This window comes from Symphalangus syndactylus, chromosome 22 (assembly GCF_028878055.3).
Source record: "Symphalangus syndactylus isolate Jambi chromosome 22, NHGRI_mSymSyn1-v2.1_pri, whole genome shotgun sequence".
In the NCBI taxonomy this organism is placed as follows: domain Eukaryota; kingdom Metazoa; phylum Chordata; class Mammalia; order Primates; family Hylobatidae; genus Symphalangus; species Symphalangus syndactylus.
Window position 1 is genome coordinate 24,562,600 of NC_072444.2, and position 26,215 is coordinate 24,588,814.

Below are 26,215 nucleotides of genomic sequence, written 5' to 3' on the forward strand. Positions count from 1 at the left end.
ATCAGGAGCACAGTTTAACTGGGTTTTACACTTACAACACAAACTGCAAGATCTGTAAAGCTTGATTGAGTAAGAGTGGCATTTATCCTCCATTGTACAAACCATGCAAATCCAGAACACAAGCCAAGGTCTTTCCCCCACCAACCCTCACCCCAACCTACATAATGATGTCACTGGGGTGGTAAAAATGCAGTAGCGATTTAATCAGATAACCATACTCTTGGAAATGCATAAAAAATTATTCTTGGTTCCTTTGTTGAACTCCTACTTCGCTCAGAACCACATGCAGTTGTTTGGCTCCAGCGTTGCGTGACTACAGACAGGGCAGGAGAAGCACAGCGCTCATTTCAGGGCTCCTGTGCTCGACTGAAACTGGAGCAGAAGGCAGTGGGCAGAACAGGAGGAACAGGAGGAAATTGCACATTTAATTCTATTTTAGATTTTGCCTAATTCAAGCCAGAAGTGAAATGGGGAACTGGATTTGAGGCTGACAGGAAGCGGGGAGGGAGGCATGGAGTGGGGTGCAGTGTGCCAAAAGGGGAAAAAGCCAGAAAAGGCATTTATTTTGAAGAATTCAAGCAGAATAGTGGGACTTGAAATGGATTATGAAATACGGAAACAAAAACGGAAATGACAAAGAGGTCAAACCCTTTCTGATATGACAGAGGATGGGCTTATCCAGAAATGTTCTCAACAGTTCTGTACTTAGCTTCTCCAAGAACTGTGAGGACCAACGGGAAAATGCCCACTGCTCACACCCGGAAGCTAAAGTGGTTTCCAAGTACCTGTGTGCCCAGCATAGTGATTTTTTTTTTCCCTATAAAATCCCTGGAGTCCCACACGTTTAGAACTCTTCCTTCTTGGGAATAATGTGTGCGGGTACCAAAGCTATGCAAAAGGAAACCTGCTTGACTTGGGAGCAAGTTTACACTCAGTAACTGAAAGCACCACAAAAAGCACATGATTACAGAAAGCTAAAGCCAATCTCTTCAATTTCAGCTCAGCTTGAAAACAAACATGAGGCTCAAATACTAAATCTTAACCTATTCAAATGCTGTCTTAACCTATTCATATCCACTGGATAGCCTGTGCATAGAAAAATACTTGTAAATAACACTTTATTGGATATTTTATGATCTCTCAGTAATCAGATAGAACATTTTCTCACATTCATTCCAGTTTTTAGTATGGGTACTTCAGGAATGCATCAGCTAGCAGTCTCCCCAGATCAGTTCTTTTTAGAATCAGAATTTGTCTTATTATTAGCTTTGAGTCCTGAAACTATCTGCTTGCTAAAAGTACTACGCGGCATATATGTAAATTAAAATTGAAATCAACATGCTTTGAGAATCTTTTAAGAATACCATATCACCAATCAATCATGAAAATCAGGCCAAGATGCAATAAACTTGAGGGTTATGATATGTCTATGTTTCCACCAAATTCTGTGAAACACACAGGTTATCACCTCATATGTCAAATAAACGGATAGTTAATGAAAAGACATATATTTCCAAGATGGCAGCAAAGTCTTTATTTTTTAAAAGGAGGCTGGGTGCAGTGGCTCATGCCTGTAATCCCAGCACTTTGGGAGGCCGAGGTGAGAGAACTGCTTGAGCCCAGGAGTTTGAGACGAGCCTGGGCAACACAGTGAGACCTCATCTCTACAAAAATAAAATAAAATAAGATAATAAAAGGAAACACTGATTTATGAAATATTTTTTAATAAGAAGACATTAAAATCATTAATAAGGGGTCAGGTGTGGTGGCTCACACCTGTAATCCCAGCACTTTGGGAGGCCAAGGCAGATCACTTGAGGTCAGGATTTCGAGACCAGCCTGGCCAACATGATGAAACCCCATCTCTACTAAAAATAAAAAATTAGCCGGGTGTGGTGGAGCACCCCTGTAATCCCAGCTACTCAGGAGGCTGAGGCAGGAGAGTTGCTTGAACCCGGGAGGCAGAGGCTGCAGTGAGCCGAGATCGTGCCACTGCACTCCAGCCTGGGCAACAGAGCAAGAAGACCCTGTCTCAAAAATAAAATAAAATAAGATAAAATAAGATAAGATAAAATAAGATAAAATAAAATAAAAAAATAAAATAAAATCATTTATAAGGAAAGTGAAAAGGCAAAACACTAGGGACCCTCACTTACATCCACCTTTTTTTTTTTTTTAAAGAAAAGAATAAACCATACTTTACCTGTGTCTTAACTTTCCTCTTGCTTCAAATTCAAAGGGAATCTCTTCACCTGTAAGGACTTCTCGCCATTCACTAACATTGTGAGTATCATCGAGAAATGTTCCATTCCCTTCTGGAACTACCCCTGGACTCCCACTGTGAGACAGTGCAGCTCTGGAACCAAATCAGATGACATCAGCCTGTCCCTGTTTCTTCCCAACTCCCTCTCACAGGAGTCCCGTGCAGAAGAGCAGAACCTTCTCACAACTCAATTCCCAGCAATAAAAGGCTGCATGACCTAGCTACAAAGAATGACCTTGAGGGTCACTAACTATAGCTATCTTCATGGTGAATCACAACTTATTTGAAATTTTAGAAACAGCTGAAAGCTGTCACTCTGTAGTCACTTACCTCAAGCAGTAGAATCTGGTACATGTGAATTACGGCATGACTTTTTCAAGTGGCATTTAAGTGACTAGTTAGAATTTAACAGACCTACACTGTTAAAACAAAAAAGCTTCTCTTCTAGAGCAGTCTGGTAATTGGGGGAGGTCAGAGAAATGTGATTTCAAATCAATGGATTCTGTTACTCATGCCATGTGCTTCATAACCTAAGCTGGAACGATCACCATGTACTTGGAAGGCTGAGCCAAGATCTAAACAGGCAGAAAGTTGTTAGAAAAGGTTCTCGCCTGGCTTAGGTAAAGTCTCCTTTGTTCTCCAAACTCCACCCAATTCCATCTGGGGTGAAGTGCGTTTTAGGTATGAAAGAATTCTTTAGGGATAGAGGGAGAATGGGGATGTTTTCAAAGCAGTCTTGGAATAAAATGGCAAAACATTTGGTGTGATAACCATACATAGCTTCTTTAAAACGGGAAAGAAGGTAGAGATCGAGGAGAAAAGATGGAATGGCTTTTTCATACTTCCTACTCACATCCTTAATTTCCTTGGCTTTTAAACATAAGGTATACCAAAAACAAGATCATAATTAGACTCAGGACCTGCTTCTCTGACCATAGATTCTCTACAAAACCAGAACCTCCATCATAAATCTCAGCAAAACAGCCAGTTATTCATTCAAATATCATCCCAAGAGCCTCAAGAGGGGACCCACCTTGGGCTGGCACAAGAAGGCTTTGGTGGCAGAGATGACTTGGGGTAGACTGCTTACCTGGTGGGTGTGGTGGTCAGGGTGGCAAACCACAAAGTGCACCCCGTGTGGTTCCTCAGAGCAAAGGGGACAAATGGCTGCCGGCGCTTGGGGGTTTTCACCTCTGCTACGACAAACAGAAGAAGGCTATGAGCAGACGCCTCTATCTGCATGGCAGAGACCCTCCCCCTACCTGGAGACAGTGCCCAAATTTGTCTCTTGTACAAAGCGGCTGAAGATGGAAGCAAGAAAGAAGGAACAGGACAAATGGAAGCTCCACGTATTTGCTGGCTGCTATGGGAGAATTTGGTCCCTGCCTGACTATTCCCAGCCCCCAATTCTTCCACAACTCTTAAAGGCCTTATCTCTCAGAAGAAGGCATCAGGACCTAACTTGGTGGGAATCACAAAAGAAATAAAAATGGACCTCCCCAGTGCTCCCAAGAACTATATTCTAAGTGGGTAACCTAAAATGTAGCAAGATATATCATATGTACTTATTAAAACTTTGTCCAAAAAGCCTTTACCTTAAGGAAGCCTCCCTTTATATGTTACCCTACATAGTATGCATTTTGTAACAAAATAAAATAAAAACATTCTTTCCTATTCTTTTATACTAATAGTTGTTTTTATCTCCCTGGAAAGTCATAGGTATACCATCTCAAAGCTTTTCAAACAAAATTGTTAGCCCATTTTTTAAAGATAGATATCACCACCATCTATTATAAGGTGGGTACCATGGAAGCCATAAAAGGAACATAAAATACGGCTTCATTGCACAAAAAGCTTCTAATCAGGGAATGTGGAAAGAAACAACAATCAACACAAAACTGTAAGTAATCAAATTCTAAAGAGCGGTAACCTGACTATAAAGGTTGTAAGAAACCCAAAGCAGGCTTTCTAGTGCCCCAGCTGCTTTGGCAGACAGATCCCTCTGCAGGTACCACTGCCCGTGCTATGTGGTTCCACATGGAACACAGAGTACCAGAAGGAAGGGCAGCAGCTCCTCTAACCAAGGGCCTGTCTCCTCCACTGGCCACACAAATAGGGAGGCAGCAGCAGCAAACCAGTGTGAGAAAGCCTCCTGGTTGACATGTTCACAACACACGTACACAACCAACAAAAAAAGGGAAGTGTGGTTCAATCTTCTTATGTGTCTAGCATTAAAGTAGGAAGACAGCATTAGAAAGACCATGACCCATGTGCTCTGCAGCTGGGAGAAAATGACATCTAGAGGAAGCTGCAAATGCTAACTGCAGAGAACACTATGGCAAAACTGAATTCATCCTACAGGACATCTTCTGTCAACAAAATCGAGAAGACAAACTGCAACATGTCCTGCCTTCTGCAACCTCCAGACTGAGGCTGGGACTGTATCATAACAGTCGGTAATTGTCACTGCCTTTTAAAAAGCAATCACTTCCTTTTTTCTCTTACCTCTTTTAAAGTTTTGAGAGGTTAGCACTGTAAACAATGAAAACCAAGCAATTTTGGGTCAAGGCAAGTCCTATTTTGATAATGACGATGGTTCAGGGGAGTCTAAGATATAGTAATCTGCTAAATAAATGAGCAGTCTCCAGTGTGTTCCCACAATTTTGTGGTCAGTCATGTAGAGATACCCCAAATACTTCTAAAGATAATCTCCACTAGGAATATGCCCATTTCTCACCCCAATGGCCTTACTTAGCTCCCAAAGTTTGGTTTAAAAAAAAAAAATTAGTGCTCATCAAGTAGAAAATTAAGAAGTAGCTGTAAGGCTGCTGACAAGAGCAGAGGGGGAGTAAAAAATTTAAGAGCTGTCTGCAGGGTAAACGGTATTTATTGTGGCACTTTGAAAGGCACCTCCCTCTTCTATGAGTGCAATGAGAGAGCTGCTTTTATTACAGTAGATAAAGGGCCCAGGAGAAAAAGACGCCAGATGTGCTTTCATATCCCACTGTGAGCCAGACTGTAAGTTTCCATTTGCAAATTAGATTTAAAAAGAACAGGTGGCAGATGGCTTTGATCAGTTTGTTATACAGAATAAAGTGCTGCGAATCCATACAAATATATTCACAAGTACACTGCTTTGGAGTTAAATAGCATGGGTAGGCACAATGCTTAGGTCTCCAAGCTTCTTGCATTGATTAGACATAACGGCACAGGCTTCAGTAACCCATTTCTCTGAGGATAAAAATGCACAGCATGCACGCAAATCCAAGCCCAACATCAGGCAACAAATCTGACATCTCCTGCACCAGGGTCCAAATAAACTATGTACTTGCCTTTGGCACAGCACCAGAGACAAAAGTTCCCAAGTCCATCAAAGAGAACATTATTCCCTAATGGCCTCAGAAAATCTGCCTCTAGTGACCAAACCCAATTTCTTCATGGGCTGAGAGAGAGTCTAAAGCTACCCGTATCCAAGTTCAGCTTCAAACAGCTCCAGCTAAGGAAATTTCTACCCCTTTGGACTTATTTCACACAGTAATTTTGCCATTATAAACAGTGTAGGTTGTCATGCTATGTAAGCAGCTCAGATCAGAAAGGACCTGGTTTGTAAATCATAAGAAGCAGATTAAAATACTAGGTTTGCTACTAGCAGGTCAACTGAATAAAGGCAAATCACCTAGTGTCTCTGAACCTCACTGTCCTTATCAGCTGAATAGGAATAATGCTTGGCTAAGCCTGAAAGATTAAGTAACATATAGAAAGCTTAGAAGCAGGAATACATGAATAAATTAAGATTCAGCTCTGGGCTTTCTTCGTGAGCCCTCCCTCAAACATCCATCCTGGTAAAATTGTCCAGAAAAAAAAACCCAGGGCAACGTACCCTGAGTATTAACATCCCTGTTCTATATTCCTGGTAGAGGGAGTTCCTGTGGCCTCTTTCTATTTAAAAAAATCATGACGAATAATCTGGAATTTGCCATGTACACACATAAATCATTCAGATTAAATTGCACTCCCTAAAACAAAAAATGAACATCTTGGGACTCCAATTCCTCAATGATTATGGTGTTTTCTACCATATTCACTTACCAGTGAATTTCTCAAGAAACTTTCAAAGATCAGAGATAGAAATAAAGAAAATTTTCTTTTTTATCTCCTAAACACAAAAATTGACATCCAAAGAAATTAAGGTTTGTGTCTAAGCAATTATTTACTAGAATTTTTTTTTTTTGCGCTATCCCTATTATTATAGTGCCTGTTCCAGGGCCCCGTGCATTCCCATGAAAATTTTCAGTGGGTATTTTATAAACTTAAGACTTGTGGCACCACTGTTTGATGAAGCATGGTGTTCCTCAATCCACTTGCTCTCCAATATGAGAAATCTCCTCTAATTGACATTGTATTAACATATTTCTGCATCATACACTGTGGAGTTTATTCCATTTCCACCAAAGTTAAGGGAGATGGAAGGGAAACAATATAAGAATCAGCTGATAATATGCACCACTCTGTTCATCAGTTGGAAATGTTCTTTCCTATTACCAAAGTACTCATGACATGGAATACCCCCAATTCAACTCCCACTCATTAAAAAAAAATTGATGTACAAGGCAGTTCTTAAAACAGGAAAATAAAGCAAGCCCTCGCTTGGCTATACTGTACCTCTAGCATAGATCTGGTGCTCTAGGTTAGTCAGACTGGCTGTACTCCTAGTTCTAAGGTAGACAAGGGGGAGGCCTGGTAGACAGGAGAGACAAAGTTAGAGGCTAAGAATAAATACAGTGAAATAAGAAGACTCGCTTCCAAACGATAAGCACAAATAGAGAACATTACAAAAATAGCAAGCATCATGCAAGTACAGGGTCATTCCCATCAGTGATTACTAAGCGCTACGAATGTACTTGACAAAGTGAACACATTTTTATGCTAGTTTTTATTGTGGAGGCTGGATCAATGTAGCATGCTTTTTTTTTTTCGTGAATTAGAAGAATATGTATTGAACCTTCTCTTGAACAGAATGACAAGCCTTTTGAAGATTTTTAATTTAAAGGTGTTATGTTCTTAAATGGCATTAAAAAGTTACAAAAATCAATCAGTACAGATTTTAGTGGAGGTTGCTCCATTCCAACTGGTAAAACACAGAAGTAAAATGCTAGTCTCAGGGGATCTCAAAAATTCAAGGGAAGAGTCAGTATGTGTTCCAAATTTAAACAATCTCTACCGAGGAGTTGTCTCATAGTGTTTATTTAAATTCTAAATCAAGCATGGAAGTTTTCAGAATATTTGATATTTTCATAAAATGTCCTTGGAATACAAAACTAATAAATTCAATGAAGTGCCACATCGCCCAGGTTTACCTGCAAAATCTCAGCCCTGACTGAACAAAGCCAACAATTTTGTCAAAAGGAGGCTGGCATTTTCTTTCCCCTGATAAAGAAACAGTGAGAAAGCAGGTCCCTTAGGCTAAATTTCATGTTAAGGGCTATTCCCAAGGGCTTGTTTTAAGGCCGGTCTGAATAAAAAGCATAACTTTTGGGGGAATATGACTTACTATTCTTGAATAAGACCTGAAAGTTTATGATTAGTTCAACAAGGTTGAAACCTACTCACTTTCAAAATAAATTCCCAATGATCATTTTAGTAGGCCTGCTAAAAGAATACAATATCGGAATGTACTATACTACCATCCAGGAATTTCCAATAAGAAAAGAGGATTGGAAATTTATGCATATTCAAGTTATGTCTTATTAAAAAGATATATTACACTTTTATAAGCCTAAGTAATCATAAAAATCTTTAAATAAATAAAAATCAAGCTTTAACTCAGCACCGGCATTTAATATAGATGAGGAAGCCTTTTAACTATAGAGAAAGAGAGGGACAAAAATTTTAAAAAGGAAAGAAGAAAGGGAGGCAGGGAAGGAAGAAGGAAAAAAGAAAGAGAAGGACAAGAAAGTCTTTCATCAGAATCTTGCAGACTAGGCCTTGCTAGAGTTTGACTCTGAATTGAAGATGCCCCTGCATGAATAATGTTTTAGAAACATACTCTCTTGGACATATTACAAAGATTATTTAGAGTTTTCTGGGTAGACTATGTTACATTTTCTTGACACACAAATTGGGAAGGTTGGAGGAGGAGCCAAAATCAAAGCTGACAATATCTGAAAAGCCCTGGCTCCTAAGTAATGACCTTGAGACTCAGAAGCAACAGCCTGGGAAAACAGAGAACAAGCACAGCTGACATTTCTTTGTGTCTCTTTCTAGAAGTACAAGGCAGACAGAAAGTCCACTTATACACCCTGAGGAGAGATGAACCAGTACAATTACTTCATACACTAAGAACACCCATCTTCCCATGACACGTTTGCAGACCAGATGGAATATTTAAGTATTCATGAGCTATGTGAAGTCCAGCCAAGACTCCCCAAAGAAACCACATTGTAAGAGTTAGAGCTGAGTTGAATTTGGATGACAATGGCTTGTGGAACAACTAAGACCATGCAGTTGTCCATCACCATCTCCCCAGCTCTGAGGAAAACAGAGCTGGCAAGGCATTAAATAAGGAAAGAAAGCATCATCAATAGAGAGCAAGCTGCCTCCTCTTTCTTCAAGAGGCAGGGCATTCAATTCTTTTATACTTTATAAACAACACAGGGCTCCCTTTTTAACAACTTTTTCCACATGGGCTTCTGCTCACCCTCCTTTCAAGAATATGTCCAAACCCTCTATCTCTAGATTTAGAAGACCATTTTAGATGCTTTTAAAAATCTGGTCAGCCGGGCGCGGTGGCTCACGCTTGTAATCCCGGCACTTTGGGAGGCCGAGGCGGGCGAATCACGAGGTCAGGAGATCGAGACCACGGTGAAACCCCGTCTCTACTAAAAATGCAAAAAATTAGCCGGGCATGGTGGCGGGCGCCTGTAGTCCCAGCTACTCAGAGAGGCTGAGGCAGGAGAATGGTGTGAACCCGGGAGGCGGAGCTTGCAGTGAGCCAAGATTGCACCACTGCACTCCAGCCTGGGTGACAGAGCCAGACTCCGTCTCAAAAAAAAAAAAAAAAACAAAAAACAAAAAAATCTGGTCAAAAAATCCAATCAATTAGAAAACCAATGTTTTGCAGAGTAAAACACAAACCACAGCTGATCCTGATGCATTCTCAGGTGCACCAGTTCATATGCATTATTACCAGGATTTAGGAATTATATGTTGCAGATCTTTTCTCCCCCGCAAAGGTGGAATTACAGCCCACATTTATAAGTTCAGTAGTTCATGCCAGAAAACTGTCTCCTGCAAAGACTAAAACAGAACTATAGAAGATAGTCAGAATTTCCTGTAGGTTTTTCCACGCAGAATGATGGTTCCATTTGAATTTCTCAGTCAAGCATTGCTTTGTAGGTCAAAAGTGATTTTGTTAAACACATGTAGTGAAAACTCTTACTTTGTCCAAAACATGGAGGATCCACCGAAGAGCCCATCCAGTCTTCTGATTTAGCTGACTCTATTTCTTTGTCATCTTTACAGTAATCTGCCATCCACGATTCCTTGGTACTTACATACTGGTCTAGAAAGAATCCCCAGAGATATTAAAAGAACTAAAAAAGATGGAGGGTTCGAGTCAAATAATTTCAATTCAGCAAAACAAGCTTTTATTGAGCGTCTCATTACATGCCTGGCCTGTGCTAGATTCCGAGAAAGCCTGTGCCCTGGAGAGCCTCACACTCCATTGAAAGAGATTACCATGAACAGACAACCATCGCCACAAAACTCTATCATAATGTGTAAGACATTAAAGATGTGGATTTTCTTCAAACCAATCTATAGATTCAATAAAATCCCCATCAAAATACCCATAGGGCATTTTGTGGAATTTTAAAAGCTGAATCTAAAATTTATATGGAGGCCGGGCGCAGTGGCTCATGCCTGTAATCTCAGCACTTTGGGAGGATGAGGCAGGTGGATCACTTGAGTCCAGGAGTTTGAGGCCAGCCTGGCCCACATAGCAAAACCCCATCTTTACTAAAAACACAAAAATTATGTAGGCGTGGTGGCGTGCACGTGTAGTCCCAGCTACTCAGTAGGCTGAGGCAGGACAATCGCTTGAACCTGGGAGGTGGAGGTTGCAGTGAGCCGAGATCATGCCACTGCACTCCAGAGGCTGAAATTCAGTGGACGATTCTCCACAAGTAGTTGTACTTCTGTGAGGGAATTACAATGGGGATAGCAGGTTAACAAAAATAATTACAGTGCACCACACCTAGATGAAGATCTTTTATACTAATTAAGATGTTATACTTTTTGGAAGAAGAATTATTGGTTTCTGGTTTTCAATTACAACACTTGGCTACAGAAGTAATATTTATTTAAACACTACGAGGTCACAGAAACGTTTCTGGGTTTCAGTATAGTATTCGGAATAAGGAATTGAAGGTGAGAAAACAAAACAAATTTTACCACTGACAAGAATGCCTTTTGGAAGACTTTTTGTTTGGTTGGTTTCTTAGAGACAGGGTCTCGCTCTGTCTCCAAGGCTGGAGTACACTGGCACAATCATAGCTCGCTGTAACTTTGAACTCCTGCACTCAAGTAATCCTTCCACCTCAGCCTCCTGAGTAGCTGGGACTACAGGCGCATGCCACTATGCCCAGCTAATTGTTTATTTTTGTAGAGACAAGGTCTCACAATGTTGCCTAGGCTGGTCTGGTACTTCTGGCCTCAAATGAGCTTCCCATCTTGGCTTCTCGAAGAACTGGGATAACAGGCATGAGCCAATGTGCACGGCCAGAAGATATTCTTAAAGAGACATATACTGTGCTCATCAGAAACACCAATAAGAACCCTTTAGGTAAGCTCTTGTTTACTGCAGCTTTTCAAAAGACTACCACAAACTTTCTCTAACCTTCTAGAGTAAGCGATGTTGTGAGAAACAATGGAGTTAAAACAATACAGTTTAGAGAGATCATAGGGTCAACTTACTATTATCTAGGTGATAGTAACAACCAGGCAAATTAGTGGATGAAATCTGATCACATAAAACAGCGGTTTTAAATTTGGGGGTCAACAAACTTATGGTCTCATTTCACAATACATTCTTTCCATCCTATTCTGACATGCGTAAGGAAGTAGATATTCTAACAGCCTCAATCCAACATACACACCAAAGAAAGTTCACAGTTTGCAACAGTATGTTATCGCTCAAAGATAAAGTATAGTAATTCCAAAATCAGATCAAGTAGATCAATAAATCAAACAATGAATGTGAGTTTTCACAGTGAAGGTACACACTACCTGACTGTATGATTATATTGCTTTCCTTTTAGATGGCAGAAATGTAACAATAGAGCAGTTCTTATTCACGACATTGAATCCAGAGATGTACATTTCAGTGCTGCCAAAGATACTTTTAGATAACACACCATTAACCTGGCAACCCTTAAGCAAGTCATTTTCAGAGTTAGGTCAAAATGATAACGGGAAACAACAAAGGCAACTTATTCTACTGTAAAGATATGGTCAAAATCACACCTTTTAAGAACTAGTCCGTGAATAGCTTGAGCATAGTTAATCTAAACTCACTTCCAGGACATTTAATAAACTCTAGTGACCAAGCATTATGAGGAGAAAGTCCATTGCGGCCATTTATGTTTCCCAAGTAATCTAAGTTCTTGCTTAACCACTGATAGCATTATTATGGGATGCCAACGCTGGAGAAACAGGTTGAGAATCAAGAGGCTATTAGGGTTGATCAGGAAAGCAGTCAGGATGAAGTGATGCCTGGTACAGGCCCAGGTATTTGCTAAACTAGGATTAATAGTCTTCCAGACTCAGAACTTAGATATGGAAAGGTATCAGTGTATGAAAGACAAACTTTCTACTCACCAATTAGCACAGAAGTGATATTGATGTCCAAACGAGGTTTGGCCTTGGCTTCTAGCTTCAGTCGAGGAGGATGGAGACGACTAGCTGCCTGCTGTTGCCAGGATACAGAGCATGGCCAAGGCTCAATAAATGGCTCCCAGCCTAAAAGAACACAGGAAATAAGACATCTGTTCAGCAGATATCAAGAGTTTATAGGGGAACACTGCTCACAAATGTTCAGCAAGGACAAACTGGAGCTTAATCGCTTTCTACTTCCAATTCAATTTCACAACAAAAGCACCAGCCACCTTTAGCTACAGGTCACCCTACAGATGTCTGCATTGTCCAGAAGATACAAGTAGAAGGGCATATATGTACCCCCATGATGGTCTTCCAGAGGTGGCAGGAAGGAGGGCAGGCAGTGTATGTGCCCTCTTCCACTAAAGAACAGGCAGGATGTGTTGAGACACTCAAGACAGAAAAAGGAGTCTCAGACAAAGATTGGAAAAATAATAAAGTGTCTTAAATAGCTATTAAATTTGATTCTCCTGGTTACAGGACCAATACATTGGTTGAATAAATAGGTACATATGAAGGCTCGTTAACTTTTTCTTTTTCTTAAAATATGCACAGACTATATAAACAACATATAAAATAACACCACAAACACTCGTGTACTCACTATTCAACTTAAGAAACAGAAAACTACAAGTTCCTTTGAAGTCCTCAAGGGCCATTCCCTACCATCTCATTCCCTTCCTTCCCACCAACCCTTCCCACCCAACTCCAGGTGACCATTCGCTTGAATTTTTAGTTAATCATTTCCTTGCTCTTCTTTATAATTTTACCAAGCATATATACCTTTCTTAAGAACATATTAGACTGTCCTGTTTGTGATCTTTACATAAATGGAATCCCCATGTACATTCTTTTTCAAGTTTCTATTCTTGCTCACCAATATGTCTTTGAGCATACTGTTGAGCATACTGCTACATCACATTGATGCAGGTCCCTGTGGTACATTGTTTTCACTACTGAATATTAACATGCATTATAATGAATATACAATTTATTTATCCATTCTACTTCTGAAAGACATTCACTTGATTCCAGTTTTATTGCTATTGGAATACTACTATAAGCAGCCTTATATACATCTGTAGTTCACACAGGCAAGACAGTCTCTATGGTACAGACCTAGAAGCAACACGTTGCTGGGTTGTTGAGTATGCTTACACTCAAATTTACCAGGTCATGCCAAATTGTTTTACAAAGTAGTAGTAGTAATATATAGTTCTAATAGCAGGGACTATGGCTTATATCTTCCAATAATTAGTAATGTCCCACTTAATTTTTGCTAACCTGTTGGGTGTCAAAAATGGTACATCACTGTGACTTAAAAGACTCAACTCTTCAAAGCCAATTAATTTTTAACAGATCTTTAAATAGACTCACACAATCAGCCATTGAACAAATCCAAACTGGTATGTAACACACAGTAGGTACATTAGTCTCCTTACACCATTTGACATTTAGTGACCTGAATGTGTTCATACAACTTTAAAAGTAAGCAATATTAGGCCTAAGAAAACAAATGATTCTCAGAAAAATAGCTCCCACACGCAAGAGTTTCTCTCAACTAGAAAGACTTGGGCCATTATTCTTTTTTCTTTTTTTTTTTTTTTTTTTTTTAAGATGGAGTCTCGCTCTGTCGCCCAGGCTGGAGTGCAGTGGCACGATCTTGGCTCACTGAAACCTCCACCTCCTGGGTTCACGCCATTCTCCTGCCTCAGCCTCCCGAGTAGCCGGGACTATAGGCGCCCACCACCACACCCGGCTAATTTTTTGTATTTTTTTTTTTTAGTAGAGACGGGGTTTCATCGTGTTAGCCAGGATGGTCTTGATCTCCTGACCTCATGATCCACCCACCTCGGCCTCCCAAAGTGCTGGGATTACATTCTAAAGTAAAACATTTTGAACAATGAAGAAATAAGGGTGTTAGCTTTAAGCGAGTCTGGTACAGAGTAAAAACGTTAACACAAAATTAAATGTGATAAATGCTCTAGAACACTCAGCAGCAGCACAACAAATCAAGGCTTAATTTCTTACTGAAATTAAAGGGAGCAGGCCATAGGAGGTTTACACCTTGGACTGCCCAGCACTACTCTGCTTATCCTGTCCATGCCTACTACCAATTCCAATGAGACCTTCTTTCAGCTCTCTTAAGGCAAAGTTCACTGTTCAAACGACCTGGCCCTAATATATTATGGCTTCTGAATTTCAACCTGTATCTATAGGCTCTTACGTTGGTCTTTCAAATGGGAAGAAAGAAACCTGAAAATGCTTGCGATATTATTGAGGTTTACATCTCCCAAAAAAGAGCCTGCTCTGATCAGCAGTGGTTTTCAGTTTTTGCTTTTTTTAAGACAGTAAGTAGGGCAGAATACACAGTGTCACTGACTCAGTAGATTCTAATAAAACAAACGAACCCAGTGGGGAGTGAAGGGACTTGAGATTTAAAATGCTTGGCTGGGCGCAGTGGCTCACGCCTGTAATCCCAGCACTTTGGGAGGCAGAGGCAGGTGGATCACCTGAGGTCAGGAGTTCGAGACCAGCCTGGCCAACCTGCTGAAACCCCGTCTCTACTAAAAATAGAAAAAATTAGCTGGGCATGGTGGCAAGCACCTATAATCCCAGCTACTCGGGAGGCTGAGGCAGGGGAATCACTTGAACTCGGAGGCAGAAGTTGCAGTGAGCCAAGATCGTGCCATTGCACTCCAGCCTGGGTGACAAAGCAAGACTCGGTCTCAAAAAAAAAAAAAAAAAAAAAATGCTTGTGGGCATAAATCTCCCTTGAAATTTAGCTACTCTCAGGGCCAAACAAATGATCCTTCACTATTGAGCAATGGCATATTCTAGAATGAGCCCAACTGCAGGATCAAAAAAAATTATAAAAACATCATTTTTTAAATTTTTTTTGAGATGGAGCCTTGCTCTGTCATGCAGGCTGGAGTGCAGTGGCATGATCTCAGCTCACTGCAACCTCCGCCTGCCGGGTTCAAGTGATTCTCCTGCCTCAGCCTCCCAAGTAGCTGGGATTACAGGCGCCCACCACCATGCCCAGCTAGTTTTTGTATTTTTAGTAGAGACAGAGTTTCGCCATATTGGCCAGGCTGGTCTCGAACTCCTGACCTCAGGTGATCCGCCCTCCTCGGCCTCCCAAAGTGCTCGGATTACAGGCGTGAGCCACCACGTACAGCCAAAAACATCTTTTTAGTTGCAACATATCAGATATGTTTTTAGCGCAACAGAAAATCCTTATTTTCTGTGTTTATGCAGTCTACCTGCTTTTCATCTTTCCCTGTCCCACCCCACCCCTGCCCTTTCCTTCATGTAAAATTTACGTTAGCAATAGGTCCAGGCAAACATTTAAATTTATTTTTTAAATCCCATGATAACATATGCTTTATACTGACCTGAAAGAGCACGGTTATAATAATCTCCAGAAAGGGTGAAGTGGGCATAGCCTTCAGGGCTAGTTCTTACACGCTGAAGAAAATTCAGACCTGCAATGAAAGCAAACCTTACTGCAGTGGCAGGGCAGGAGCAACCAAAACTGCCTTTTGCCGATAAATGACATTAAAGAAACGTTAGAGCTAATACTCGCAAAGAAGAGCACACAACATTCTGATATTTTGTTCATCATGTGCTTTTTTGCAGCAATTTTTAAAAATATGGCACTGAGATATTATTTATCTCCATGACTGAGTTTTTTGGCACCCTCTTAAACTCTGTGCCTGAGGCAAGTACCTCATTTCCCTTCCTACAGTGCCAGGCCTGGCACCCAGGTGTACCTGAAGCCTGTGGGAACATAAAAGATATTTCTGGCCAGGTACGGTGGCTCATGCCTATAAATCCCAGCACTTAGAGAGGCCAAGGTGGGCGGATCATGAGGTCAGGAGATTGAGACCATCCTGGCCAGCATGGTGAAACCCCATTTCTACTACAAATACAAAAATTGGCCGGGCGTGGTAGCAGGCGCCTGTAATCCCAGTTATTTGGGAGGCTGAGGCAGGAGAATCGCTTGAACCCGGGAGGTGGAGGTTGCAGTGAGCCGAGATAGCGCCACTGCACTCCAGCCTGGCAACAAAGCGAGACTCCGTCTCAAAAAATAAAAAGAAAAAATAAAAAAAGATATTTCTACCTGAATAATGACAAGAAGGCAGACTGATTAGAGAAGTCATGTTCTGATAAATATTAGCTCAAAATGTTAAGAATGACATACAAAAATAAGAATTAACTAATTAGTCTCTGCAGAAAAGATATTCACAGAAACAGTCAAAATTCCAGTTGTCACTTTTAACCAAGCAGCCCTGGTGGTGCCCTAGAAGCTCAGGGAAAGGGCAAGCTCTGTAATGTGCAAGAGGCCAGATTCAAGACCCAGAAGCAAACTTGACTTCAAGAAAGAAGAGGCTGGCAAGATCGAAACAATGGAAAGTTAAAACTAACCAGAGTAGGAAGATTTTCATTTACTCTCCTCAAAACCTCAACCTCGCCGGGCGCGGTGGCTCACGTCTGTAATCCCAGCACTTTGGGAGGCTGAGGCAGGCAGATCCCTGAGGTCTGGAGTTCGAGACCGACCTGACCAACATGGAGAAACCCTGTCTCTACTAAAAATACAAAATTAGCCGGGCATGGTGGCGCACGCCTGTAATCCCAGCTACTCAGGGGACTGAGGCAGAAGAATCGCTTGAACGTGGGAGGCAGAGATTGTGGTGAGCTGAGATTGCACCACTGTACTCCAGCCTGGGCAACAAGAGCAAAACTCCATCTCAAAAAAAAAAAAAAAAAAAAGATCTCAACTTCACACTGCTTGCAGTGATGCACTTAAGGATCAAGTACTCCCGCCAGAAGTGGTGGTGGGCCACTTTAATCCTAGCCACTTGGGAAGCAGGAGAACTGCTTGAGCCCATGAGTTTGAGACCAACCTTGGGCAACAAAGCAAGACCTCACCTTTGAGGGGAAAAAAAAAAAAAAAGGATAGAGTACTCCTACTTTGGTCCCCACTCTAGCAAAGGACAGCTCACATATAGTGTTTTACCCCTTACACGGCCCTGTGGTGGAGACTCAGAAGTGCACTTTCTAGTAAGATTCTTGTTTTTGATTTTCAAGAGATAATACAACAGAACCATTGTTGTCTGAGCTTATCTGTTAAATGCCTAGCACTGTTCACTACAATCTTTAGATACATAAAAAGATAAGAAAAATGAAGAGATCAGGAATTATTTAGCTAGAGATGTTAATACAATGGAAATTTTATCAAAGACCATTCCTATTCCCAAGCTATAGGCTGAAGGCCACATATGGCAAATAAAAGTTTCTTTAAAATATACATAATGAAAAACATATGTAAAACTATTATCTAAATTTCACCCAAATGACTAAATAGAGTATGAATGACAAAAAAAAAAAAAAAGACCCCAAATAATTCAGCAATGACTGAAAATATTCAAGATGAATCTGAAAACCAGGACGACACTCACGGGAAAAGGTGAGTTCAGCAAGAGGAACATCACAATCCATGCAGTCATCGATGAAACAGATGCACACACTCTCGGCTTTGATCTCCACGCCAGAGATCAATGGTGCTGCCACAGCCCCTGGGCTATCTCGGCTGGTGGAGGCCAAGGAAAGAGACTTCAGAGGTTCCGCATTCTTAAACAACCAACTTGCTGCCTTTTTCAATTGGCCTTCAAAGAAATTAAGAAGTGATCAGTTCTACCAGCTTCCACAGCTACCCTGGCCACTCACAGAGGAAATAGAGAAATAAAATTCTCTAGAGACCTACTGGGAAGCCAAGAGAGCCTTGATCCCAGAAGTATTCTTGGACTTAATAACAAAGGAAGGTGGGGGTGGTGGGGGTGGGGGGTGGGAGGGAATCCCAGCATAATAGAAATCCTGCTTTTAAGCAAACATTTTGTTGCACACCTTCCACTCAAATTTACCACACCTTTCATGATCTGGCCCAAAATGCCTCCAGGAAGCCATCCCTCTCTACCATGCCATCTGTTGAAGGAGAGGAGAGAAGAGGACAGGAGAGGATCCAGACACAGCGCCACCTGGTACCTAAGTACTTAATCTTCACTATGTAGTTTTGCAAATATATTGATGTGCTGTTTTGTAATTGTTCTCAAATATCTTACTTTGTGTATAATGTGTCTTCTAATCAATCCCAAATGCCTTGAGAACAGAGAGCAACGCGAGAACTGCATGTGTGTAATATATAACCATTAACTAATCGCCTCTTGAGTACAACCCGGTTGCTAAAGTCCCCCTCCACCCAAAAAAGAAAAGAGAAGCAATGCCACCCCATACTCGTAAGTCACCAGAGGCCAGTACCAGGGACAGTGTAAGTGACTGAGGGCATGGGCTCCAGAGTGAGTTGGCCTGGCTTCAGATCCTGTTCTGCCCTTACCAGCTGCTGGCTCTTGGGCAAGTTATTTGATCTCTTTGTGCCCGACAGCACCCACTTAAAAGGACTGACAGGAAGAGGGAAGAATGAGTACATGGGAAGTTCTCAGAGTGAAGCCTGGAGTGTAATAAACATTATTTGCTATTATCTACATTACAGATAAACATTAGTTGCTATTATCATATTAATTACTGATGGAATTAAGTTTTATCTATTAAAGAAATAAAAATTATCGGTCGGGCGCAGTAGCTCACACCTGTAATCCCAGCACTTTGGGAGGCCAAGGCGGACAGATCATGAGGTCAAGAGATCGAGACCATCCTGACCAACATGGTGAAACCCCGTCTCTACCAAAAATAACAAAAATTAGCTGGGTGTGGTGGCACGTGCCTGTAATCCCAGATACTTGGGAGGCTGAGACAGGAGAATCGCTTGCACCCAGGAGACGGAGGTTGCCGGGAGCCAAGATCGCACCACTGTTCTCCAGCTTGGGCAACAAGAGCAAAACTCTGCCTCAAAAAAAAGAAAAACAATTACCAAACAGAGGCGGAGCACAGTGGCTAATGCCTATAAAATGCTTTGGGAGGTTTAGGCAAGGGGATCACTTTAGGTCAGGAATTTGAGACCAGCCTGGGCAACACAGCAAGACCCCGTCTTTACAAAAAATTTAAAAATTAGCCAGGTACGGTGGTGCATCCTGTAGTCCCAGCTACTCAGGAGGCTTAGGTGAGAGGATCATTTGAACCTAGGAGTTTGAGGCTAGAGTGAGCCACGATCGTTGTGCCACCACTACACTCCAGCCTGGGCAACAGAGCAAAACCCAGTATCTAAAATTAAAAAAAAAAAAAAAAAATCCAAAAGGTTCTCAGAACTTTAAAAAAAAAAAAAAAAAGTGCTCAAATTGTTAAAGAGTAAAAAGCATAGGAAAAGTAAACATTAAGGGGTATAAAATTAATTAAACCAAAAACTAATGATGACTGGGTAAAACAAAACCAAGGAACACATGAGAACTAGGTCTACCTTCATTTTTTTCAGAATCCAAAAGGTAAGTTAATGTAAACCAGTATGTCACGAAACAAGCCTTTTCACACATAAATCGGCTGGAATAACCCAGATACAATTTTTTTAGAAAAAGATTTGTCGATTCAAGAGCCCCAAAAAAATTTAAAAAAAGAAAAATTTAAAAAAAAAGAAAGAAATCAAATAAAGAGCCTGAAAAATATATCTATACCCTATGGTCCGCTATTTAAAATATAGATCTCTCTACCAAGGATATACTTAAAAGACACAGACAAAATTCACACCAAAAAATGTTTACTATATAGAAGTGTGTATAATATTGAATAACAAGTGAAGAATGATTAAATTATAATACATCCTTAGAGTCAACGTAAAAAGATCAGTGTTGATAAATAATTTCAATGACATGGGAAGATGCTGCTGATATATTAAGTATATCGTAACAGAATTATAATCATAATTCAATATTTTAAAAGACTATAAAATTGCATTGGCAACAGAATCTATCAGTACATTAAAAATTTAATGTGTGCGCATGTGTGTGTTGGATATACTGTCCACAGTAGGTAGAGAAGTAGAAAGAGGCCGGGTACAGTGGCTCACGCCTGTAATCCCAGCACTTTGGGAGGCCGAGGTGGGTGGATCACGAGGTCAGGAGTTCAATACCAGCCTGTACAAAAAAGGGAAACCCCATCTTTACTAAAAATACAAAAATTAGCTGGGCGTGGTGGCAGGCACCTGTAATCCCAGCTACTCAGAAGGCTGAGGCAGGAGTATCACTTGAACCTGGGAGGCGGAGGTTGCAGTGAGCCAAGATCGTGCCACTGCAACCCAGCCTGGGCCAGAGAGCGAGACTCTGTCTCAAAGAAAAAAAAAGAGAAGTAGAAAGAAAGTGCACACAAGTGTAAAGACTGGAAAGGAGGCTGAGGCAGGAGGATTGCTTGAGCCCAGGAGTTGGAAGCTGCAGTGAGCTATGATTGCACCATAGCTATGACTGCATTCCAGCATGGGCAACAGAGTGAGACCCTGTCTCTTAAAAAAAGGGAAAAAAAAGATGGAAGGAAATGCAGCCTGTACTGTACTTCTCTTTTTGAAGAGAAAGGGAAACATGGAGATGGAAAGGAAGTGAGATGGAGTAGAAAGAACACAGATTTAGGAGGCAGGTAGACCTGGCTTTAAACTCATCGTAGAGGACTAAGATGTGACCTCAAACAAGTTTACTTAAGAAGTTTTACCTAACCAATCTGAGCTGGTTTCCTCATCTCAAGTGGGAATAATAATGTCTGCCTCCAAGGGCTGTGAAGAGGATGCAAAAAGAAAACACAAAGATAGGCATACAGGACCTCAATAAATGGTCATAATTATCAATATCACCACCATTAGCACAACCACTAGTAACAGTGGTTAACATTTATAGAGCACTTACTGTGTGCTAGCACTTTCTTAGTGCTTTGCATATAGTAATTTACTTACATCAAATCTCTGAGGGAGGCAGCCTTTTATCTTCTTTCTACAGATAAGGAAGCACTGGTTCACAGAGGTTAAAGCCACTTCCCAAAGTCATTAATAGGTAGTGGCAGAGAATAAGGATCTGAACCCAGTCAGTCAGCTCCAGAGCCCTTTTTTTTTTTTTGAGACAGAGTCTCGCTCTGTTGCCTAGAATGTAGTGCAGGGGCATGATCTTGGCTCACTGCAACCTCCGCCTCCCAGGTTCAAGCGATTCTCCTGCCTCAACCTCCTGAATAGCTGGGACTACAGGCATGTGCCACCATGCCCGGCTAATTTTTTTTTTTTGTACTTTTGGTAGAGACAGGGTTTCACCATATCGGCCAGGCTGGTCTCGAACTCCTGACCTCAGGCGATCTGTCTGCCTCTGCCTCCCAGAGTGTTGGGATTATAGGCATGAGCCACTGCACCCGGCCTTGGAGCCCAAATTCTTATCCACTACTAAGGACTGCTGCCTGTCATCCCAGCACTTTGGGAGGCCAAGGTGGGTGGATCACTTGAGGTCAGGAGTTCGAGACCAGTCTGGCCAACATGGTGAAACCCTGTCTCTACTAAAAATACAAAAATTACCTAGGTGTGGTGGCGCATGCCTATAACCCCAGGTACTCAGGAGGCTGAAGCAGGAGAATGGCTTGAACTGGGGAGATGGAGGTTGCAGTGAGCTGAGATAGCGCCACTGCACTCCAATCTGGGCGACGTTATTATTACTGACCTAAGATGATATGCAGTCCAGAGAAGACACATAAAGCGTCCTCCAAACATACTCAGCTCTCAAAGTCGCCTTGTGGCAGTAAGAGAGGAAATGGGAAGGAAGCATATCATCAAGATAAACAATGGGTAACAGAACCCTGTTCGAATTACCTTGACACACCAAAAGAGCTTTGCGACAATCATCCATGCTGAATCCCAGCTCCTGCAGCCTAGCCAGCTGTAACTCTAGGAAACAAATAGCATAAAATTTTCATAAATAATTTTATGTAAATTAATCTACAAACTAATTTTAGAAAAAAAGAAAATTTAAAAACCGTGACTAAAACATTTCATTTCTCTAAGCAAAACTGGACTCCTAATTGGAGAGTTCTATCAAGCGTACCCTGAAATCTTTGAGTCTTTTCCTCATATTGACTGTGTTTTTAAAGTGGTGTCCTTGCCAGGAATTGTGGGGGGAAAGGTCTATTTCCCATCTGGCCCCTTCATTCCACCATCTGGCCCCTACATTTTCCCCTGACTGTGTTTTAAACAGCTTAAAATTAGGGGTGGGCACAGTGGCTCACACCTGTAATCCCAATACTTTGGGATGCTAAGGCAGGGGGACTACTTGAGACCAGGAACTCAAGACCAGCCTGGGCAAAATAGCAAGACCCCGTCTCTACAAAAAAAAAGTTAAAAATTAGTGAGGCATGGTGGCACACACCTGTAGTCCCTCCCAGCTACTCAGGAGGCTGAGGAGGGAAGATGGCTTGGGCCCAGGAGTTTGAGGCTGCAATGAGCTATGATCACACCACTGCTCTCCAACCTGGGTGACAGAGTAAGACCCTGTCTCAAAATAAACCAATAAATTAATAATAAAAGCTTAAAAATAAAACAGTGCTACTCATATAACTTCAGAGGAGAACTCTCAAAGCTTAAAACTCAACTTTGGCATTATCCAGGTAACTCTGGAAAAAACTGAAAGAGGAAAAATAGTGGAGTAGTTGGTTAGGGATGTTTTGTTTGTTTTTAAATTTTTAAAAATGAGAGAGTCATACTTAGGGCTTAGTTATACTTAACGACATACAATTAAACTCTGAACAATTTAATTGTGCAAAAGAAAATTTTAAGAGTCAAAAAGAAGAAGCATTATTAGCAAGACTGAGTGGGTTTTATAGTTAAACACCTACCCAAGACAGGATCTAAGGTGTGTCTTGTCCCTTCTCTGATTTCCTCTCCAACGCGAGATGCACCTGGAAGGTAACTGCCAATGGAGTCTGACTCCGGGGCCACTGAGTCTGGCACTGCAGCATTAGCTTGCTCTGGGATGGATTTTGCAATGGCAAGAAACAGCTGAACATCATTATAGGAGAGTCTGATATCCAGGGCTTGTAACTGAATCTAACAAAATGTAAAAAAGGTAGCAATTTTTTAAAGCTGCATTGGTTTTGCATCCATATCTCTTACAGATGTAATTCCTATTTCAAGTTCTAAAAGTCCAACAGATACTGCACCAAATTTCTCATTTAAAAGATTGCAAAGATCTTGAAATTAAGCCCTAATAACCATAAGGTAAGATGTCTCAACTATGAGGTCAAATGGTCACAAAACTGCACCACATAGCGGGTGATCACGAGGTCAGGAGATTGAGACCATCCTGGCTAACACGGTAAAACCCTGTCTCTACTAAAAAATACAAAAAATTAGCCGGGCGTGGTGGCGGGCGCCTGTAGTCCCAGCTACTCGGGAGGCTGAGGAAGGAGAATGGCGTGAACCCAGGAGGTGGAGCTTGCAGTGAGCTGAGATCACGCTACTGCACACCAGCCTGGGTGACAGAGCAAGACTCCGTCTCAAAAAAAAAAAAAAAAAAAAAAAATACTAAGCTAGGTTAATTACTAGAGCAATTAGTATTTCAGCAGGATGATTTTCATACAAGTATATTAATCATTAAAGCAGAGGACCGAAGATGGCTCTGGGGGAGAAGGGATCGCCTATCAGCAACACTTGTTAATCCCTTTTGCATGGATCTATTTAATTTTTTAAATCTCTCAAACAAAATGACCAACCAACAAAATGTATCTCTTTATTCAAATATAACTTAAATGAGTCAAGTTCGACACTATTTCCTGAAATCCAGTCTTCCTGAGAAATGAGCAGTACAGCTACCTCTGGTACAGGCAGTGCAGACACCAAAACCAGACTAGTGCACAAACGAGCACTCTGGATGGCTGTCTCAATGTCTGAAAAGGGTGCTTTATTTATTTATTTTTCTTTTTCTGTGAGAAAAAAAAAAAAAGACCAGCCGGGCACGGTGGCTCATGCCTGTAATCCCAGCACTTTGGGAGGCCAAAGAGGGCGGATCATGAGGTCAGGAGATCGAGACCATCCTGGCTAACAAGGTGAAACCCCATCTCTACTAAAAATACAAAACATTAGTTGGGCGTGGTGATGGGTGCCTGTCGTCCCAGCTACTCGGGAGGCTAAGGCAGGAGAATGGCGTGAACCCGGGAGGCGGAGCTTGCAGTGAGCCGAGATCACGCCACTGCACTACAGCCTGGGCAACACAGCAAGACTCTGTCTCAAAAAAAAAAAAAAATTCAGAATGGCTTTTCTCTCCCTTTTAACCTCCTATGGTTCAAATGGATTCATTAATTAATTATCCTCACTCAACCAAGGAAATCAAACACCCAATTCTCAAGCCTGCCTTCCCTTGCTTCACCTTGAATCCTCCTTACTTCCCTACATAGTTATTTGCTCTAGTTAGACCGTCCTGCTTCCACTCAATTTAGGTTATTCACTTGGAACGCTCTCACTCCTCCTCTCTATTTACATCCTACCCTTCCTACCAAATCCACCTTACCTGGAGTCTTACTCAAGATTTACATTCCCACCTATGCTGAGTTCTGCTTTCTGTAAGCGTCTATAGAACTTCAAGATTATACGAGATAACTCAGGACTTTTATCCTCCCCAAGACTGTAGGAACTTCTAGGACAGAAACAATGCCATATTTATTTTGTATTTGCTGAAGTAACTAAGAGGTTGTTGACGGCCAGGCGCAGTGGCTCATGCCTGTACTCCCAGCATTTTGGGAGGCCGAGGCGGGCAGATCACGAGGTCAGGAGATCGAGACCATCCCTGTCTCTACTGAAAATACAAAAAATTAGATGGGTGTGGTGGCGGGCGCCTGTAGTCCCAGCTACTCAGGAGGCTGAGGCAGGAGAATGGCGTGAACCCAGGAGGCGGAGCTTGCAGTGAGCCGAGATCATGCCACTGCACTCTGGCCTGGGCAACAGAGCGAGACTCCATCTCAAAAAAACAAAACAAAACAAAACAAAAAAAGAGGTTGTTGGGCTCAGAGTAAATAAGAGTGCCTGCATAGGACAGTGTTTGAGAGCATATCAACGTATTGCACAGATTTTGCATCATTACCTCCAGCACAGGTGGGAAATCTTCACTATTGAATGCATCCATCAATCCTGAACTATTTTGATAAGAAGAATTCCCCACCAACTCCACTTGAATTTGTACGGGATCCACAATTGAAAGAGCTGTATCATGCTCATTCCCTAGTCGGCATGAAAACACCTAGAGAATGAAATGCAATATGGCGAGAATTAACGTCTGATTTAGGAAGGGTCCAACTACCAGCACAAAGAGGCTATCTCAGAAGCAGTCAGCCATGTGTTATCATAAGACCCATAACAACTGCTGAAATAAATACTGTGAAGAGCGAGGCCCCCCACCGCTGCCAAGAGCACAGGCAGTGGTTCACCCAGAGGAAAAGGGAGTTTAGCAATACATCCCCAAAGCCTTACAAATCTCACACCCTTTGATCCAGTAATCCTACTTCTCTCTAGGAACTAGCAAACAAACAAAAAAAAATTCACTAAACCATTATTTAATAGTTAAAGAAAATTAAGAGCAGCGAAGGTTATATCACATCTACTCAGTGGAGTATTTGCAGCCATTTAAAAATGACAAAAAAGACCATATGGATTTTAAGAAGACAGTTACAACACAGACTATGTGAAAATACAACCCAAAATATTGTTACTCCCCAACTTTAAGGAAACACACCAAAATAACCTATCAGAAATCATATATGATTATTTTCCCTCCCCACAATATTTTCATAATTAAAAATAAATATATTATTAAAGCTGGGTGATAGGTATATATGGAGTTCATTATATTATTGTTTACTTTGTACATGTTTGAAATGTTCTATAATAAAAGGTTAAAAAAATAAATACATTCATTGGGAAAGAGAAAGAAGGGAGAGAGGGAGACAGGACTCCAGTTCTAGGACCAAATTATTTTGCATGCTCAGGAAGAGCACAGAGGAAAGAAAAGAGCAATCATTTGGGTCCTTCGTACCCTCTTCACCCACTCCACCACCTTTTTGGGA

At 41.4% G+C, this 26,215-nt stretch overlaps 1 protein-coding gene across 8 annotated transcripts in view; it reads right to left on the reverse strand.

Annotated features, from left to right (window-relative positions):
- The window catches only part of VPS13D (vacuolar protein sorting 13 homolog D), a 294,776-nt gene that overhangs the window by 177,837 nt on the left and 90,724 nt on the right, over positions 1 to 26,215 (reverse strand). For 5 of the 8 annotated variants that reach the window (XM_055261408.2, XM_063631783.1, XM_063631785.1 and 2 more), the window contains exons 33-42: positions 25,237 to 25,392; positions 22,997 to 23,207; positions 21,978 to 22,052; positions 17,662 to 17,868; positions 15,595 to 15,684; positions 12,140 to 12,280; positions 9,702 to 9,824; positions 6,926 to 7,000; positions 3,354 to 3,459; positions 2,204 to 2,356 (exon numbers count right to left, since the gene is read on the reverse strand). In XM_055261408.2, coding sequence (XP_055117383.1) covers positions 2,204 to 2,356; positions 3,354 to 3,459; positions 6,926 to 7,000; positions 9,702 to 9,824; positions 12,140 to 12,280; positions 15,595 to 15,684; positions 17,662 to 17,868; positions 21,978 to 22,052; positions 22,997 to 23,207; positions 25,237 to 25,392 — 1,337 coding nt within the window. The remainder of the gene's footprint in view (positions 1 to 2,203; positions 2,357 to 3,353; positions 3,460 to 6,925; positions 7,001 to 9,701; positions 9,825 to 12,139; positions 12,281 to 15,594; positions 15,685 to 17,661; positions 17,869 to 21,977; positions 22,053 to 22,996; positions 23,208 to 25,236; positions 25,393 to 26,215) is intronic. The other 3 variants (XM_055261409.2, XM_055261411.2, XM_055261410.2) reach the window with 3 other exon arrangements.